At 33.9% G+C, this 14,506-nt stretch overlaps 1 protein-coding gene across 1 annotated transcript; it reads left to right on the top strand.

The window, feature by feature from the left end:
• Window positions 1-6,305: 6,305 nt before the first annotated feature.
• On the top strand, window positions 6,306-10,051 carry LOC116006468 (cytokinin dehydrogenase 7-like). Its single transcript, XM_031246854.1, has 4 exons — window positions 6,306-7,247; window positions 7,372-7,641; window positions 8,017-8,279; window positions 9,514-10,051. The coding sequence occupies exons 1-4, from the start codon at window positions 6,531-6,533 to the stop codon at window positions 9,830-9,832; spliced, it is 1,569 nt and encodes a 522-aa protein (XP_031102714.1). The 5' UTR covers window positions 6,306-6,530; the 3' UTR covers window positions 9,833-10,051.
• Window positions 10,052-14,506: the final 4,455 nt, after the last annotated feature.

Below are 14,506 nucleotides of genomic sequence, written 5' to 3'. Positions count from 1 at the left end.
CTTTAGAAAAAAAAAAAAAAAACAAAACAAAAATTAAAAATAAGAGTAGCAATCAATCACCAACTTACCAACTACGATGTACTGTAATGGCATTTTGGTTATCATTTCAAATGGGTGGTTGTAGGATCGAACCCGGTGGCTTAGATTTTTTGTGCTGAAAATGTTTGACAAAGTATAGAACAGGTAAAGAATTATGAGTATTTAAAAAAAATTAACAAAACTTTTAATCTCAGGATCAAGCGGCCAATAACAAATGCGCAATTAGATTTTTTAATTTATATTTGCATAATGGTCAATGCCATGTTTTAATGACATGAATTAGTCCTCCAAACCTCCGCATAATTAAACGGTTAGGTTATACTTCTTTTAATATTCTGTAAGTGCATATCAATCCTCATGAGAAACAATACTTTATCATTATTTTTTTTTGTGACAAGAGAAACCTGCATACACTATTCAAAGATGTGCACTAGGTAAATTCCACCTTCTAACCCTTGTCGACAGAGGACTGCTATGAGGTAAACTAGTCTAACTTCTCCATAGTTGACCGACTCAAATAAAAAAAGCCAATAAGTCGCTTTCACTAGGAGTCGAACTTGAAAAATTATGGTTATTGATGGATTTAATTAACCCGGAGGTCCGAATTAATAAACCCAATAAATAAAGGGAATAATAAATGGATAAGGTAATGTGATAGAAAAGACAAGCAATGTGTGTCACAGATACAATATTTGTATTAAGATACTGTCTAATGGCTATTAAAAGAGTAAGTTAGGAAAAAAAAGATAGGAATGTCTTAATGAGACAATAAGGAAGCCATTTATACATGCTAAACTCCCTAACCGCCTCCCTAAAAAGGGAAGTTGGTTGTAACCGCCTCCCTAAAAAGAGGGAGTTGGTTGTAACAAACTTAGACCGCGCACACCCCCGGGCACCCCACCGAGAACCCCCTCGACACCCTAGCCGAGCACCCTCAGGCACCCAGTTGAGCACCCCCTCGGCACCCCAGCCGAGCCCCCTCGACACTCCAGCCGAGCACCCCGTAGGTACCCTAGCGAAGCGTTTCCCAGGCACCCCAACCAAGCACCCCCTCGGCCTCGGCCGAGCACTCCAGTCGAGGCGCTAGGCCGTGGCCTTGGCCGAGGCCTATGGCCTGGTGGGCCGAGGCCCAAGCAAGGGCTCGGCCTGGGCCACCCGAGTTGAGCATGTTGCTCTACCTCGGGGCCTTGGATCCGCTTGAGTCCTCCTTGCTCCGTCTTCTCGGGTCGGCTTGCTCCATTTATAATATATCCATCACTTACCAAGCAATTTATTATTTATTTTACCCGCTTACAGAATTTTGCGCAACAAAAGTCTTAGACTCCACATAAGAAAAAGGGGGAAGAAGCGAAATTTGGAGTAGACTAGCTACACACATATATAATTGTGGGCAAAAGAGGGTTATCACTTTCATGAGTTTGCTATTTGTTTTTAGTAGAAAAGAAGTCTAAAAATGTCGCTATGGTGAAGTTCAATCACCATTGTGAGTTGACCCCAGCACAAAGACATCGACAACGCATCCTAAGGGATTTTACTATACACACATAAAAATGATGAAACCCAGATTTAAAGTTTCCTGTTTCATTCAACTCTTCCCACTTTAATCTCCCAATCATTGCTCTTCTTTTTTTTCATCAAACTAGAAAGTTATTGTGTGATTCATAGTCATTTTACCAGCTCAAATGGACCTACACTTTTGAGCCTTCTCACCCCAACTATCTCCCATTGGTCTTGTCTCACAAAACACAACTTTATAATTTTAGATTTTTTTTATGATTTGGGTAGTATCAAGCATAATCATGTATATTATATCTAATTGTCTCAAGTATTGTTGGCTAGTATTAGTACTTATATATAGTACCTAGTCCAAAATGTTGAGCATATAATATATATATCTACTATACTAATAAGAGCCAAAGAGAGTTAGGCCTAAAATGGGTAGAAAAAATGGCGGTCAAATTATTTAATCAAATGGACGATTCAGATGAATTATTTAATCAAATAGATGGTTAAGATAATACAGATTAATATTATTAATAGATATTACCTAATTTAACCTTATTTTTATGATTATCCGTTAAGTTTTCCGTTAAATATTATTCTCTTCTCCGTTATATTCCGTTAACTTTTAACTTACCTATTAATTTCTATAAGAAAGGTCTTAGGTTCGAACCCCATCTCAATCAAATTTGACATAATTAAGTTTCTCACTCTATTTTACTCTTATTAAATTAAATAAATTAGTAGCTACAACAAAAAATGATACATATGTATTTCTTTAATTTAGAATTATGTGTCTACAATACCTTTATTTGAAAAAATTATTCATTATCAAAAAATTAAATTAAATAAGAGAAATAATTTCATTAGTTATATATACTGTCTTTATTTTCTCTCATGCAAAGATTCTTTTCATTCAAATTTATCAATTGATATTCATTACATTGTCCATTATCTTATTTGTACAATATCTTGTAATTAAATATCAAAGTTATAGTACAAAATAATGTTATATATTTATTTACCAAGTATTATTAATACTATGAAAAAAAATTTAAAATAATTTGAAGCTAATTATATTAACTACTTGGAGATTGTTTGACAAAGACAGTACTCAAATAATAACTCAGCAAATTGAAGCGGAATCACTCTATTTTACTCTTATTGAATTAAATAAATTAGTAGTTACACCAAAAAATGATACATATGTATTTCTTTAATACCATGAAAACAATAAAAAAGAATAGTTTGAAACCAATCATATTAACTACTTGGGGGATTTCTTGACGTACTCAAATAACCCATTACCCAGCAAATTGAAACGAGAAACTACCTTTTAATATCTTTGGAATACATAATATTTTAAAATTTCAAATTTTTATTAATTTATTTAATATTTTTTCTTAAACTAAAGATTTCTTTATCCACAATAACCCATTCAACAATAATGGTTGAACCAAATGAACCCCAAGCAGAACACCTAAAGGAAAGTCCATAGCTCTTATATCATAATCTCATTGCATGATGTTGTCATCTATGCTACCAACAATAACCGAATTGCAAATAAAACACTACCAACAAAAAGGAAGAGAACAAATAGTAAAGATGAAGACAATGACAATGTTACTCAAAAGAGAATTAAGAACACTTAGAAAAATTCAAATTAAAAGTAGTATTTATTTAGATTATCATTTTTAGACCAAATATTTAGATTATGGATTTTACAAGGTTGCAAACATTTATTTTAGTAATAATTATAATGAATTTTCTCTATATTATCTTGGATTCATATACTTTGAGTTAGATATTTAAATAAAAAAATTCGACATTCAATTACCCATGTATAAATTTCTCATATATAATCTTGCATTGATATACTTTCAAATATTTATTTAAATATAAACATTAGGCATTAACCCATTCGCGCAATGCACGTATAATAGTATATAAACATAAATGTTCAATCCTACTACCAGCTTAGCCTTTTAGTTGAGATGGAGTTTACATACTTCAATTTGGTATCAGAGTCAACCTTAATCTCCGCATCACCCGATAAAAAAAATGTATAATATATATAAACATAAATATGCAATCCAAAACAAACATATGATTGTATCTAGTAAGTCAAAGTACATTGAGATCCTTATAATATAGCATGCAATTTGTTCATATACTTTAATTTTGTTCAGTTTAGTGCATATACTTTAAAAATTAAGTTGTACGATTAAAAAGAATAGTTAATGAAGTACATCTAAGGCCCATGTATTATATACAATTTTGTTCAATTTAATCCATATACTTTAAGAAATGGTACAATAATTAGCGGTGTTAATATGACTGTTAATTTAGTTGATGTGGTAGCGCCATATCAACATAAACATATTGACATACCAAAAAAACTTTTTAAGACAAATAAATTTTTCTACAAATCCTCCATATCAACATAAACATATTGACATACCAAAAAACTTTTTAAGACAAATAAATTTTTCTACAAATCCTATTTATAATGGTATTTAGCGATGTTTTACAATCAATTAAAAAGGTGATCATATAATAGGTCGTGGGGTTTTTTTTTTTAAAGTACTACTGATTCTGTTAAATGTAGTGTATTTTCATAACTACTTTCTCAACCTACTGAAGCACAACAAAGAGTCAATACTGCTCCTACAGGGACTCGAATACATGGCCTCCTGTTTGAGATTCAATACCGTACCGTCCTTACAGGGACTTGAATCCATGACCTCCTATTTGAGATAGTCACTTCGCGCCACTAAACCACAAGGGTGTGGGTTCAACCTTAATATGTATCGACATCGAATGCTAATATAACACATGTGACAAGATTGACCATGGGTTGTATTTGTGAGTATCATGATGTTTTGTAGATTTTAAACATGTATGGGATCTCTTCATTGCCAATAAAATTGAAGGATTTTTTTTTATTTGATATTATTATTTTTTTGAAAATATGATATTATTTTATTTATTTTTATATAAATTCTAATTTGATTTAGCAAAAAGTCATAAGCCGCTACTTTAAGGTACACTTTGGGTGCACTGAAATCCGCCTTGTGTCATTATCCAACAAAAAACCACAATCATGAGGTAAATCAGTTTAGTTTACCTATAGTTGACTAGTTCAACCAAAAAAATCAATAGACAGCTCCCACATTAAGTCAAACTTGGAACTATACAGTAGTGTTAGCTTATAAATAATAACAATGTTTCATGAACTATCAATTTTGAGCAACAGTTAACTTAGTTTTGGAATAGACCCCAATTACTAAATTATTGCACAGCGGTTTGCAATTTAAGAGTTCATGTGAAGACAACATTGGGTGGACAACATAAGCTAATTACACAAAAATCAATGAAATTATCCACACAAAAAATCCCTATTTTATATCCATGACCATAAAAATTGTATTTAAATTATCTGTGAAATACAAAAAATGAAAATAAGTGAGGAAAGAGAAAATTAAAATAAACCAAAACTTTAACAATAATACTGAAAGTGAGTGTTGTGTTCATGTCAAATTTGAATATTTATCATATAAATATATGAAAATTTGTATAATACAGTTAATTATAATATCAAGTGTTTTGCAAGTTGTACTCTCCCTTAACTTTATATACATATTACAAATATAAAGTATAACTTTGCAAAGTACATTGTAAAATTTTTCAATTATATAGTTTACCTTGTCATGCAAAATAAAAAAAATAAAAAGAAAAGAAAAGAAAAAAAGAAAAAAAAACCAGATGATTTAAAAAAAAAAAAAAAAAAAAACACACACACATCCCTTCTTTATTTTTTTTAATCACTTTATATAACACATATACTCCTAACTGAGCTCAACGCCCCTCCAGTTTACCTTGGAGTTGTACCATATAACAATACTTAGATACAGCCCAAATTAAAAGCATACATGATTCTACCCCACAAATTATATCGTGGATCAGAGTTCACCATACGCATTGTTGATCGTGGTCCATTAGTCCATATTACGTACATGTAGTTACCATATTATATATAATTAATTAGAAAATTATGTACATATTCTATGTTCATAATATATAAACGGTAGGTAAATACATTGAAAATACATATATGTTAATTACATATACATAATCTCAACCAAGATACACAATGCGCATGATGGATCCTCACCAATGACATAGCGACTAGCTTAGCTGTACTCGGTGCAAAATTACCATTGCTAATCAGTATTGTAGACTTTTCACACACAAACATATACATGAATTTTTGTGAAGTATAAATCATTAGGAAAGTCTATGGTGCCAATTCGGCCATTGGCATTGATTCCGGATCAAAAAAAAATTTAAAAAAAAAAAAAAAAAGACATTTGACTTGTACATACAAGTTCTATAAAACAAATGCAAGAGTCAGTAGTTACATACTAATAGACATTTTAGAATTTTCCATAAAACTTTATTTCGGTTAAAAAAATGGTAATAATAATAGTAGCAGTAGCTCAATAAGTGAAAGCTAAGGGTGAGTCCACATTAAAAACCCCATTGTTGAGAGAGACAATACAGTTGGACCTTATACATATGATTATATACTTCGCATTTACAAATACAATCTTTTAATACTAAATGTGCAATATATTAAAAGTAATATTCGTATGTAAATCTGAAAAATTATATATATATATATATATATATATATATATATATATATATATATATATATATATATATATATATGTGTGTGTGTGTGGAAGTGTATAAGTGGCAGACAGATGATGAAGTCGATAGGATCCCTTCGTCAACAACGATTTTGAAACCCTTTCTTGACGTCAATCTTCACATTCCATTTTCCATTTCCCCTTTCTTTCTTTCTTACTTTCTTTAACCCCCTGCAGGCCTCCCGCCGCTATTTAAAGCTACTCTCCACTCACCTCCATTCCCCCGCCCAGATTTCCTCTAATAATATCATCGCCCTTTACTTTTCTCCGGTCAAGATGATAGCCTATTTGGTTGAGCGCTGTTTGCCGGAAAATGACGCCGCCGACTCCCCGCCGGAGCACCCCAATGAAGACGCTATCAATTTGGGCCTCGAGGATCTTCAGGGGACTGTCGAATATGGCTCTGCTTCTTCTAACGCCTTTGCGGCTAAGGATTTTGGCGGCTTGCATGCCGTTAAGCCGTTGGCGGTTGTTAGGCCGGCGGTTGCTGATGACGTGGCAAGGGTCATAAGGGTGGCGTTGCGTTCTCCGGCGCTTACCGTGGCGGCAAGAGGAAACGGCCACTCCATCAACGGCCAGGCTATGGCCCACCGCGGCGTCGTCGTTGATATGAAGTCGCTCGCCGGAATCGCCGTTGTTCGTGACTGTAGCAAATCTGGTGGTCCGGTGGTTGAGGTCGGCGGCGGGGCATTGTGGTCCGACGTGCTGAAACGCTGCGTTTTGGGGTATGGATTGGCGCCCCGGTCTTGGACGGATTATCTGGATTTAACGGTCGGCGGGACGCTGTCCAACGCCGGCGTTAGTGGCCAGGCGTTCCGTTTTGGGCCGCAAACGGCAAACGTAACGGAGCTAGAAGTCGTTACTGGTAACGGAGAAATAACGGTCTGTTCTCACACCAACAATTCTGAACTCTTCTTTTCTGTTCTTGGCGGTCTTGGTCAATTTGGTATCATCACCCGAGCTCGGGTCTTGCTTCAACCCGCCCCGGATATGGTTGGTATTTTATTTTATTTATTTTTAAATTCCTTCCAAATTCATATTTTTTTCTTAATTATTTACTGTTTTAATCAGGAAAGGTGATAAATTTTGATTTTTTTTAAATTTTTTTACAAACCAGGTGAGATGGATTAGGTTAGTGTACAGTAATTTTACCGACTACATGCTAGATGCCGAGTCATTGGTAACTCGAGACAGCTCATTCGATTACGTGGAAGGATTTGTGTTTGTGAATAGTGATGACCCTGTTAATGGGTGGCCCTCAGTGTTGTTTGATCCCCAGCATCAGTTTGATACGACCTGTATGTCCAAAAATGTTGATCCAGTTTTGTATTGTCTTGAGGTGGCCCTATATTACAAAAGTGATGACCCTCCCTCGACCGTTGATAAGGTAATTCCAATCAAATTTATTATAATTGAAGACTGTTTCATCTTGCTGGACCAATTCTGTAACATTTATACATCTGTAAATTGGTATAAACTTCAGTTTATTACTACATAATAATAAAATTGAGATTTTTTTTAATTTTTTATTTTATAAACCATTTGTGGGCCATTCAGACGTAGCTTTGACCTAGGTGGATATTAAGCGGGTCCCGTCCCACAGTAGAATGTCGACCGTTCATAGGCTAATGGGTTACACTATTTGAGCAGTTTTATAATCTAATAGCTGGAAAAAAAATTGTGGTTTTAAAGTTAATTTTAAAACTTTTTTAATTGCAATGATTACAATTTAATCAAAATTACCTTATTTTTTGTTATTTAGATGGTGGAGAAATTAATTGAAGGGTTGAGATATTGCCAGAATTTGAAATTACAAATGGATTTGAGTTATATGGATTTCTTGTTACGAGTGAAGAAAGCTGAACAAGATGCTAAGGCCAATGGCATATGGGATGCCCCTCACCCGTGGCTCAACTTGTTCGTGTCCAAAAAGGACATTGCAGACTTCGATCGGCTCGTGTTCAAGAAGCTTTTGAAGGATGGGGTTGGTGGTCCTATGCTGGTCTATCCATTGATTCGGTCCAAGTAATTTCCTAACTTTGCTGTGTCATATATCTTGATTTTATTAGAGTTATCTTGAAGTGGTATAAGTAATATTTGTTGAGATTGCATTTACATTTTTTAATAGGTGGGTATGGGTGCCACCTAGATGTTTTATGAAACTCCAACTAAGATGGTGACGTGGAACATTATTTATGGGGTTGTACCACCTGGCTCTATTTGCTAAGTTTTAATTTTGATGATTAAGATCTTGAGAAGTTAGGCCATATGTTTTATTTCCTATCCAAAAGACAACAAAATAAGACCCGGGCCCACTAGATTTTATGGTTGGAGTGCCATCCCATCCCATTCCCCTTGCATGTCTATGTACAGTATCATCACTTACCCTTTACTCTCACTTTTTACTCCCTTACACAAATTATTTTATATAAACATTTTTATTAGAATTCACATAATGAATATAATTTATCATTGTTTGTCACGTCAGGAAGTAAAAGTGAGAATAAACTTTAAAAATCGATGCAGTTGAATTTTTGTTTTTGTTTTCTTTTTTAACTGCTTGTTATGTCACGATTTGGTGTCGGTTGTATGGCATATACATAAATGTAGATCATCTGATCTTCACCGTACTTTTAGGACAAAGATATGGTGGTCCCTAACCCCCGGGGTATTACCATCACCATTTAAGATTAGAGGGGGTAACAATTCATATGATTTCACACATGTTGGGTATTTCGACTAACCGGTGATGTAAGATGGTGCCGGACGAGGTTAGGAGAACAAGGTGTGAGGTATTTTGGTCGTAAAGAATCTTTCTTTTAATAGAAAATGAGATTTTAAGTGATATGTAGCTTTCGAGGTTATTTTTGCCATATTAGATTGGCATCAACGAAAATACTAATTTGCCAACCCAATTACAATGACACCAAATTCTATTATACTATTTGATATAACGGAACTATCCCTACTCTCTTTTATTTGTAGTTTTTTTATGAGAGCCTAAATAATATTTTGGTCCCGACGAAACAATAAGGAATAGGCTATTTTAACATTATTATCTTTTACAAAGTTGTTGTCTCTTGCCTCGTTTGTTGTGTATGGCAAAATGGGACCAAATTTGGTTCAGTATTGTCTTTTTATATTACTTCATCTGTAAATTTTATGTCATATGTTTTGTGCAATATGGGACCAAAGTTTTTTTTTTTTTTTTGAAATAATTACTTATCATATATATCCTAAATGTTATGTAAATAATTAGGTGGGATAATCGAACTTCGGTGGTACTGCCAGAAGGGGAAATCTTCTATCTAGTGGCACTTCTCCGGTTCAGCCATCAGTACCCAAACGGTCCACCGGTTCAAGAGTTGGCGGCACAGAACCGGGAAATTGTTCAGTGCTGCATAAGAAATGGGTTCAGTTTCAAATTATACCTCCCTCACTACAACTCCAAGGAGGAATGGAAGCACCACTTTGGGAATCAATGGCCAAGATTCGTCGAGAGGAAGTCCACTTTTGATCCAATGGCTATTCTTGCTCCTGGACAGAAAATTTTCACTAGGAACCAACAACAACCCTAGCTAGCTAGCTTCTACACATCTCCATTTGTTAATTACCTAGCTATACCCATTTTTCACCTTTGATTTTTTTGCTTTTAGTTTTCCTCTTCTGTAACTTTTATAATCCACTTTGTTTTACTTTTCTCCGGTAAATGAATGCTTTTCAAGAATCACTAAAAGGTGTTAGCTCAAGCTGAGGGGTTGAATCATTTAAATATGAAATACCTTATTAGATACATATATCCTATCAGTATTGTATTTTATTTTATTTTTTAAAAAAAGTGGCATTATATTCTTGTTGCAGCTTTCTTTTTAAGGAAGGAATAGTCATTGCCATGATATTGTATGTGTGGCAATTATAGGGATCAATGTGGGGTACAAATCATTATCATTGATTCTTAATTACCGGCCTGTCTAGTGTCTAGGCTTGAAAAGGGGGTTTTCTTGGTAGTAGTTGGCATTTCCTCATGTCCATTTTATGAATATTTGTTCAAGTATATGAGAAGAAAATTGCACTTTTCATCTTTAAGTTATAGAGTAACTGATTTATTAATAAAATATTAGAAACGAAAAATAACGCCAATGATAACTTAGGAACAAAGAGTCAATTTTGTGCTTCAGTAGGTTGAGAAAGTATGTATGAACAGATACTACATTGTAATAGAGTCAATAGTATTCAAAAAAGGAACAATGAGTCAATATCACCTACACTAAGGCTCAAACCCACCGTACCCCTTCCATATGGGAGTGCAATCGGTGACACTAGATTACAAGGTCTTGACATATATCAGATCAATTCAATTATGTTTGAATCTAATCATTAATTTTACATTTTTGACATATTTAATCATCTATTTTATGTTTTAAAAAAATAATCTATTTTAAAGATTGGTTCATTTAAACTCGAAATATGAAACACTGCTATCTTAAAGATAAAAGATTAAAAAAAAAAAAAAGATTAAGTGCATCACAATTTGTTTCAAAAAAAAGTGCACCGAAATTGAAAATGGCATTGAACTCAAGAAATAAAAAAGTAAAATTAAGCCAAAGAACTTGTGGTCTAGTGACACCCAGTGTCCCTGATGGGAGTGGGTTCGAGCCTCAGTGGAGTCAATTGTTGACTCTTTCTACCTTCAGTAGGTTGAGAAAGTAGCTATGAATAGATAGTACTCAAAAAAAAGTATTTTTTTGTGTGTAAGGGGAGTAGTACATCCAAGATCATTAACTAATCCTCACAACATTAGAGCCTAGGAGGCCGAGCTCATCTTCACGCAGAAGCTTCATGATTTCCCTAGGGTGTTCGTTATACCATTTGAAGTTCTCGACCTGGTTATGACCCCCCCCCCCCCTTTGGCGAGAACGTAACGTCCGCAATCTAGTTTTGTTCCCTTGGCATATGTCGGAGTTTGATCTCCCAATTCCACATCTTCAAATCCCTGCACAACTCAGTGATATTTCTAGTAGGGCCATCATATTCCTCCCCTCCGTTGATTAGGTTGATGGCCTTGGCGTAGTCTGTTTCAAGCTCCACTTTTCTATACCCCAGCTCCCATGCTTTCTGTAGCCCGACATGAATTCCCTACATTTTCGCTTCCAGCGGCGTAAACGTGCCAACTTATATTTATAGTGTTATCGAGTTTGATAACTTTGTGCATAAAAATTAATTATAATGGATATTTAATTTATTAGTCCCGATCCTAATTTATTGATAAAATGGAGAATTTTTTTCACAAAACCCTACACTAACAACCAAATCCATCACTTTACTAAGACCGTAAGGAGGCATTTAGTTCATGAAATGTAAGATTATTTCTAGTAATAATAGAATTACCATCTAAGAAGTCATGTGAGATTACAGAAATGACATATTATCACTACTACAAGTGTGCCCACTTTACGCATTTGTAGTAGCCAGACACGTTAAAAAAATTATTTTTTGGACAATAGACGTCTTTACTATAAAATTTAGTTGACCAACACAACATTTATATAATCCAAACCATTCAACAAAATATATAATAGAATTATCCAACACTAGTACAACACAATATATATAATCCAAGATACATATTCTAACACAATAGTCCAACACTAATCTATCACAATCTAAAACGCATAATAAAGTTTATATGCATACTCTTTCACAAAATATTTTGTCCATATGGGGATGGTCAATGGTTCGGTTCAAACCGACCAGTTTGAACAGAACCAGATGCTATAGCAACCGAATCAAAATTCAAAATGTTTCGATTCCGGTTTATTTTGTTGAATACTACTAACTCTATTACAATGCAGTATCTGTTCATAACTACTTTCTCAACCTATTGAAGCACAAGAGTCAGTATTGCCCCCACTGAGGCTCGAACCCACCACCTCCCATATAAAGGGAAGGGTTTGATGCCACTGGACTACAAGGTCCTTGGCTCGATTCCGGTTTATTAAAATGGGGAATTGAAACCGCCAGTTCTAATTCGATAAAATCGACCGATTTCGATTCTGAAGCAGAAAAATTAAAATAAAATAAAATAGAAAATTAATTGTTGAATTTGGACTATTTTAGAAATAAAAAATAGAATTTACCAAAAAAAAAAAAAGGTTTTTGAATTGACGTTTCAAACCGGAACTATGGGTTTCAACTTCCTAAAAGGTTCTGCTTTTGATTTATCATTTTCCGGAAACATGAACTGGTGGTTCGGAATCAAAACCAATCCGCGATTATGCCTATATCTATAACCTCCGTATCCCATCTATTTCATCAATAGAATACAAGTTAAGCTCTGTTTGGCAGAGCTTATTTAGGAGCTTATAGCTTATTTTAATCTACCAATACGCTATAACCTCTGTTTGGTAATTTTCTTAAAATAAGCTAGTAGCTTAAAATAAGAGATTATTTTTTAACGCTACCTAAGATAGAATTTCAAAATAAGCTAGTAACTTCCTAACTTTTTTTCCATTTTTAACCTTATTATTTTAAAGAAATGACATCATTTACCCTTCTCAATTAAAACCTTTTTGGCTAAACCTTTTTAACTTTTTCTCTTCAATATGTTTGGTTGTAATTTCAATTTGACATTTGTGTTTGAACATTGATTTTTGTATGAACTAATCTTATGAATTATAAACATTTTGTTTTACTTTATGTTTTCAGATATATGTTCTTACTTTATATTTTATTAAAATATATTGATTTCACTATTTTATACTTTAATATATAAACAACCCTATTTAAATTTAAAACTATTTAAATTCTATGAAGATGTCCTTTTTAGTCTTTTTACATTTATCAGCTTATCAAAAAGCTAATTTTACCGAACACTTTTAAGCATAACAGCTAGCTTAGCTGCTCTTCAGATCTCAGCTCCATTACAATGTAGTATATGTTCATACATACTTTCTCAACCTACTGAAGCACAATAGAGAGCCATAGCTATGCCGCTTGACCACAAGGCCTTTGACATACTGAGTATACTTAATAGAGTTAATACCACAAATGGTCCTCTAACTATTTGGCTATAGTACTCATTTTAGTTATTGACTTTTAATTCGACAAAAACACATACCTTGACTTTAATTTTTAACCACAAATAGTCATTTGTTAAAATTTCTGTTAAATGAGTGTTAAATCAAGAGGTATTATTATCAAATTAATTAATAAGATTATGATTACATATTTTAGAAAATTATGTGGATTAATTTAATATGATTATGATTATCTCTTGGATTATATTGAAACATAATTAATTTTAAATATTAATAAAAATTAAGCTAATAAATATAAAAAGAGTTTATTACCGATTTGATTCCTTAACTATTGCGAAATTACAAATTTGGTCCTTAACTATATTTGTTACTCAATTAAGTCCTCCAACTATGAAAACGTTAACCTATTTGGTCCTTTGTCCGAGCAACTGTCTACCTGCAGTTAAATGTGAGGGTAGTTTCGGAATTTCCATTAGCCTTGCGTTATTTATACCTTGATATTAACTTAATTACCCTAGATGCGTTATTTAGCTTCCATTCTACGCATCCAAGCTACAAAATCTCTTCACGCATTCACGCATTCAACAAGAATTTGAAGCTATGCAAGGTACGTATGCTAACAGCGAGGAGAGCCATTGTCGTTCAATGGTTTGCTATGGCGATGCAAAATCCATCTGTTATTGTCACTGTGGCCAAAGACTAAAGATACTGATGATTTTATTGGGGCCGAGTCCACCATAAACCGGGTATAGGGGTACAGAATGGGGTAGGAAGAAAGCAGCTTTATTACTCGGGGCGCTAGGCCCGAAATAGTATGTACAAAACCCGAGATATTGGCCCAAAACGGCGGCCTAAATAATACATAAATAATAAATACTATAGCCGTAAGGAATTGAATAGGGCCTAAAATGGCGGTCCGAATAATAAATAAATAAGCTAGGGAACTAACAAATAAAATAGAAGTAAACAAGGTATGAATAAAATAAAACTAAATATGTTACCAACAGGACTCGAACCCTTGCATGCCGGCGAGAGAAAATAAGCTCAGACCATTGGACCAGGATGCATTTGGTGAGCCAAGGGATGCCTTTAAAGTGGAGGGAAGGGTGGCTATTTATATAGTTATAGGATTCACGGATCGTTGACAAATGGACAACATCGGGTTGCTTTCAATATTAGCCACACACGTGTCACCCCACTACTTTGCTTCCAGTG

Source organism: Ipomoea triloba, chromosome 15 (assembly GCF_003576645.1).
Source record: "Ipomoea triloba cultivar NCNSP0323 chromosome 15, ASM357664v1".
Classification (NCBI taxonomy): Eukaryota; Viridiplantae; Streptophyta; class Magnoliopsida; order Solanales; family Convolvulaceae; genus Ipomoea; species Ipomoea triloba.
The sequence above is the reverse complement of the archived record's forward strand: the minus strand, read 5'-3'. Positions and strand labels throughout refer to the sequence as shown.

Coding starts and splice junctions, on each gene's coding strand:
- LOC116006468 (XM_031246854.1), top strand. CDS start 6,531: ATGATAGCCTATTTGGTTGAGCGCTGTTTGCCGGAAAATGACGCCGCC. Junction 7,248..7,371: donor TTCAACCCGCCCCGGATATG/GTTGGTATTTTA, acceptor TTTACAAACCAG/GTGAGATGGATTAGGTTAGT. Junction 8,280..9,513: donor TATCCATTGATTCGGTCCAA/GTAATTTCCTAA, acceptor GTAAATAATTAG/GTGGGATAATCGAACTTCGG.